Source organism: Solanum tuberosum, unplaced genomic scaffold (genome assembly GCF_000226075.1).
Source record: "Solanum tuberosum cultivar DM 1-3 516 R44 unplaced genomic scaffold, SolTub_3.0 scf00579, whole genome shotgun sequence".
Classification (NCBI taxonomy): Eukaryota; Viridiplantae; Streptophyta; class Magnoliopsida; order Solanales; family Solanaceae; genus Solanum; species Solanum tuberosum.
In genome coordinates this window covers 21,696-27,748 of record NW_006239509.1, presented here as the reverse complement: position 1 = coordinate 27,748, position 6,053 = coordinate 21,696, and the positions used below count along the sequence as shown (strand labels likewise).

The 6,053-nt window shown below is 29.0% G+C and overlaps 1 protein-coding gene across 1 annotated transcript; it reads right to left on the bottom strand.

Moving 5' to 3' along the window:
- Nucleotides 1-4,257: 4,257 nt before the first annotated feature.
- On the bottom strand, nucleotides 4,258-6,053 carry LOC102597074 (premnaspirodiene oxygenase-like). Its single transcript, XM_006365876.2, has 2 exons — nucleotides 5,094-6,053; nucleotides 4,258-5,025 (listed from the first exon to the last, which is right to left on the bottom strand). Exons 1-2 carry the CDS (start codon nucleotides 6,012-6,014, stop codon nucleotides 4,402-4,404), a joined length of 1,545 nt encoding a protein of 514 aa, XP_006365938.1. The 5' UTR covers nucleotides 6,015-6,053; the 3' UTR covers nucleotides 4,258-4,401.

Sequence of the window (6,053 nt, the reverse complement as noted above, 5' to 3'; positions counted from 1 at the left end):
AAAATATTGTAAGCATGAATTTCAAAATACACAATTAATATTATTGTAATAGTTAATTGACCTTTAATATTATTGATTCATTATACAATTTATGATTAACTGATGTAAGTTAGCATTCATGCGTGATTTGTATATCAATTTTTTTTTGAATGTATGTGTTTATAAGTATTCAAAATTAATGATATTATAATACGTTTTAAAAACCTATTCTTCATAACATAAAAAAATAACAAGTTTAATTATGATAAAATATTCTTAAGTATGAAAATTTATTCTTAATAAACTAATGTAACTTTTAAAAAAATAATATGATCATGGCTTATTTTAGTTAAATGAGTTTAATGAATTAAATAGGTCTATTATTAAAAAAAAGACTTTAATGACATGTCATGCCAAATAGGAGAGAGTGGGGCTTTTGGAGTGTCAAGTATATTTGGAGGAAAATAGTGATAGATGAGTGATATTTTGGTCCTAAATGAAACATAAATGATATTTCAAGGCAATTCCCTAAACTTGGGTGACCATTTAGGGAATTGACTCTTAACATTAGTTTTATACACTCTACGAAACGACCCTAAATTCATTTTGATACTCCAATTCAATCTTATTTTATTTTAACCTTCAATTTTATTTCCAATGAATTAACCATTTAAACACAAAATGTTGACCGAACATATAAGTGAACTTATTCATCTAAAATTCGTGTGAAGAGATCCTTTTTAACGTTAATAGTCAACATTTTTGTCCTTAAGAACTTTCTCCCCTATTTATTTTCTCTATCTTCTCTTCAACTCTATTTTCTCCTTCATCTACTTATCCATTTGTTTTCTTCATCTACCTTCTTTTCTATTCAACTCTCTTTATGCTATGGTTTGCAGATCTTTTTTCAAAGACATACATGAAAAATATCAAAACTGTTAACTTTTAGAAACTATTTTCCTCCTTCGATAAATAATAAGAAGGTTACCTGGTGTAATCTTTAACCGAAATACCATCAATTCTTCTAGTACATACTCATTTCGACCTTGCTAAACAAAACACTGAATTCTTGATAAATAATGCATTAATCTTGTACTTCCATGATCTGTTTCTCTCAATCAGTAGAATACAAGAAATACCAATAGTATAATAATTTCCTTAAGATTGTTGTTCATCTTGTATTCCTAAGATACTTAGAACAAAACTTTGAAGTATTTGGTAAGAAACAACAACGTTTAAAGAGTATTTTCAAAACTAGAAAATTAAAACTAGTAGAGAAAATAGAATTAGAAACAAGTTAGAAACAATATACAAAAAAAATTTTTGAAAGAAAGAAAATTGAGTCCATTGAATGCACAATGTCCTCTTAAGAAAATTATTCCCCTCAAGTACCCGAGGTTAATGGAATATATCCTCTCAGAATAGAACGATCTTACTCACCGGTGTATCGGTACCTAAAATCACAGTGTCAGCGAACCACTCAACGGCAGTTAAGTACACTTAGAATACTAGATTTAGTAGTAGTAGAAGAAGTCCAGAATATTGGTTCTTTTAAAATGAGAGCAAATCTCTCAATTTATAGAAAATAAAGGATAGTGTGAAAATGTTCTTATTATGCCTTACCGGAAAGGTCACAACCCTTTGAAAAAGTCACAATCTTTCGGAAATGTCACAACCTTTCATAAAAATCACAATTTTTCATAAAAATCACAACTTTAGTCACAACTCTTCATAAAAATCGCAATTTTTCATAAATGTCACAACTCTTCATTTTCCATACACACCTTTTAAAACCCAACAATTATTAATGTGATGATTTATTATTTAAGTAGTTAAGACAAATTTTAGAATATAATTTAATGAATTCATTTACTTATTTGTCGAAAATCTAGGCATATGATCACGGCTTCCCTCCATTTCTCTTTTTTTTTATTCTCTAATTTTTATTCTAAGATTTAATTGATTAGATCAAAATTTTAATTTTAATTTAAATAATTAGTATTTTATAAATAAATTAGTAATGTCACAATTATAGCAATATATTATGCTATTCATAATATATTTTAACATTTCTCTCTCTTATTATATTTTCCCTAAGCAATATTTATCTTCTATTTTTTAAAGAAAAATAATAAGTAATTGATAACTTAGATTTTTTGTTAAGATCATCATAAAATTTCAACCAAATTAACTTAATTCAAAAAATGAAGAAGACAAATACTCATAGGGAAAAAAGAAAAGCTTATTATATATTTATGGACAAGATAATATATTATTATGATTATGACATTATTATTTTATTTATAAAGTATTAATTATCTAAATTATATTAGAGTCTTGATTTAATCAATTAAATTTTAGCTATTAACTTTTTTATATGTCCTGTATTTTTAATTCAATTAAATACTTGGGGAATATGGAGAGGAGCTGGATACACACCTAATGATAGTGTCCAATGGTCGTTATAAAAATTATGGCCAAACACATACATAACCCCTTTAACTTAAAACTAAATTTCATTTTAACACTCTAACTCAATCTTGTTTTATTTTAACTTTTCAATTTTATTTCCAATGTACCATTTAACACACAAAATGTTGACCGAACATATAATTAGTGAACTTATTCATCTAAAATGCGTGAGAAGAGATCCTTTTTAACGTTAATAGTCGACATTTTTATTGTTAAGAACTTTCTTCCCTATTTATTTACTCTATCTTCTCTTCAACTCTATTTTCTCCTTCATCTACTTATCCATTTATTTTCTCATCTACCTTCTTTTCTATTCAACTCTCTTTGTGCTAAAGGTATTATTTTTTCAATTTAAATTTATATAATTCATCTTGTATCAATTACATTTTATGTTATAAAAGACTCCATAAATGGTTAAAATAATAAGTAAATAGCTAGATTGAGGAAATGATATCAAATCAAAATTTAGAATTATAACTATCCAAATGATGTCAAATATTTTGTTAATGCCGTATAAATTTTTTTAAAATGGATATATTCATAATAACATAAACTCGATGTTTATAACTTATGTCACAAATCGATCTCAACAATAAATTTGGTAATAAATTAAATATAAACAATAAGTGTTTTTAGTTATTATTATTTTCTTTGTCGCTGGCTCACTACATTTAATACCGTGAAAAGTATAAATGAGATCGAAAATGAGAAATATGAAAGTCTTAAACCAAATTTTGAAAAAATATATGAAAGTATATAAATTCGGTCAACTTAATTTGAAAAATACACCTATTTTTTTTTAAATCAATAGAATTCGGTTTATTTTTATCGCAAAAAAAAGCTTGAAGAGTATAAATGAGAAATATGAAAGACTTAAACCAATAAGCACCAATGATCTAGTGGTAGAATAATATCTTATTACCACATTAAAGACGGAGATTCACTTTTTTTTATAGTTATGTAATTTAAAACTGATCGAGTTTGATTGGTTTTTCATTTTTTTAAAATCGTGTGTTAAAAAATGATTAATTTTATATATTTAAAAGACCAATCGATTCAGATGAATTTTTGGACCGACAAGCATTTTCCCAAAAACAAGTTTTTGTCAATTTTTTCCTAAAATAATCAGCTATTAATATTTGAATGTGTAGACCTCAAGACTACTCAATCCATTTCATTAATCAAACCCCACCCTTGGCTGCATTGACATAATTGATCCATTCAATTTAATACTTCTATGCTATGTACACATAATTGATCCATTCAATTATTCTCAGTACACAATACACATACTTAAACAAACCGAAAAAAGAGAGGAAGAACTACAGAGGAGGCATTGACATTTATATATATTTCACAACAAAACATCAAAATTCTTCATTGTTTCTATAATCTAATAGCAATTAAATATAGATTTTCCTTTTTCTCCGCGGTTAATCCATGCGTTTCAGTCATATCCAAATCTTCTTTTTTTCTTTACACTAAGGAATGAAAGAAAAAAATAAAATAAGAATAAGAAACTCAAATAATTATAATAAAAGAAGTCAAAAAATAATTTATGTATGAAAAAGATTAAAATATACCTTGAACTTTGCTAGAAGAATCATATATACCCCTAAATAATTTTTAAGAAAATTAAAAGTCAAAAATATAAATTTAAAACTAACTTTTTCACTTCCGTTAAATGAAGGGTATATGTGAGCTCATTTTGTAACGGTAGGGGTATATGTGAGCCGTTTGTATAACGGTAAGGGTATATATGAGCCACTTTCATAACGAGGGGCATATCAGCTCCAAATGACAAAGTTGAGGGATATATCAAGCCCTTTTCCCTTCAATTTAATACATTTAATTATTCTCAGTACACAATACACATACTTAAACAAACCGAAAAGAGAGGAAGAACTACAGAGGAGGCATTGACATTTATATATATTTCACAACAAAACATCAAAATTCTTCATTGTTTCTATAATCTATAGCAATTAAATATAGATTTTCCTTTTTCTCCGCGGTTAATCCATGCGTTTCAGTCATATCCAAATCTTCCGGATTAGTTCCATTAGGAAGTTCCCATTCAAAGTGGTAGAGTAACTGAGCTAAAGGATGTATAACATTAGCAACACCAAGTAACAACCCTGGACACACCCTTCGTCCTGAACCAAATGGAATAAACTCAAAATGATTTCCCATAAAGTCAATAGAAGAGTTTTCAAATCTTTCTGGTATAAAGTTTTCAGGATCATCCCAACTTTCAGGATCTCTTGCTAATGCCCATGCATTGACTAGTACTCGAGCCTTTAGAGGTATGGTGTATCCATCAATAACTCTTTGCTCCCTACATTCCCTAGACCCTAGAAGAGGAGCTGGCGTATGTAGCCTTAATGTTTCCTTAATCACCGACTTTAGGTATGTCAAGTTTTCAACTTCTTCTTCACTAAAATTTTGTTTTCCTTTAAAAACTTGTCTCACTTCACTTTGAGCCTTGATCATAACATTCGGGTTCTTTATCATTTCTGATAATGCCCAAATAATAGTTGAAGATGAAGATCCAGTTCCTCCTAGGAATATGTCCTACATCAACAACAAATAAAATAAATCCTAGAAACGCGAACAAAGATAAAGAAGGAGAACAAACTTACAAAAATCACAGCTTTAATATGGTCATTTGTGATTGGATATTGAAGTTCCGCGTTCTCTTTCACCCTAAGTAAAACATCAACCAAATCTTCGTCACCAAACTCACCATTTCCCTTCTTCCCAGCTGCTTTATTTTCGATATGTTCATTCAGGATCTCCTCCATAACTGCATCAACCTTCTTATGCGCATTCACCATTCTAGTTTTCTCACCTCTTAGGTTGTGAAGTAACTTCCAAGAAGGGTACAAATCAGCCATAAAAAATCCTGCTGCTAATAACAGTACTTCCTTCAAAGTTGTTAAGAACTCGCCTCGATCTTTGCATACTTTTCCAAAGGCTGATCTACAAATGATACAATTAGTAAACAGAAAAATCTTTTTTGTCATGTTTACTGGAGAACCCCTCATGGAACGAATTGATGAAATGAGACTCGTAAGCTCATCCTCTCGAATTGCACTAAATAACTTGATCATCTTTATACTAAAAAGTTCTAAAGTACAAATTTTACGCATTTGTCTCCAGTAATCACCATATGGACTGAATGCAATGTCTATACTATTGTAAAATATGATGTTTGTGGATGTAAGTTGTGGTCTACAAGCAAAGGCGTGATCATGAGTTCTTAGAATTTCTTTGGCGATAGTAGTTGATGATATGACCACGGTAGGAACTTCCCCGAGTTGCAAGTACATAAGAGGCCCATACCTTTGAGATAATTTTCTAAAAATATGATGTGGCAACCCTCCTCCGATTAAGTGATGAAGATTTCCAATGAGGGGAAGTCTCCATGGACCTGGAGGCAACCTAAATTGTTTTTCGTTTCGATTTTTTGGTTTGCTCCATTTTTTAACTATAAGTATGAGGGAGGACAAAAAGAGAAGCAATAAAACTAAATTGGAAAGAAAAGAGTTAAACATCTCCATTGAAAAGTAAGGAAAGAGAAAGAAGCTTATAATATTACA

What these genes read in the sequence shown, in the direction of transcription:
- LOC102597074 (XM_006365876.2), bottom strand. Translation starts at nt 6,014, where the DNA reads ATGGAGATGTTTAACTCTTTTCTTTCCAATTTAGTTTTATTGCTTCTC. An exon ending in ATATTAAAGCTGTGATTTTT is followed by an intron (nt 5,026 to 5,093) that starts GTAAGTTTGTTC and finishes TTGTTGATGTAG; the next exon opens with GACATATTCCTAGGAGGAAC.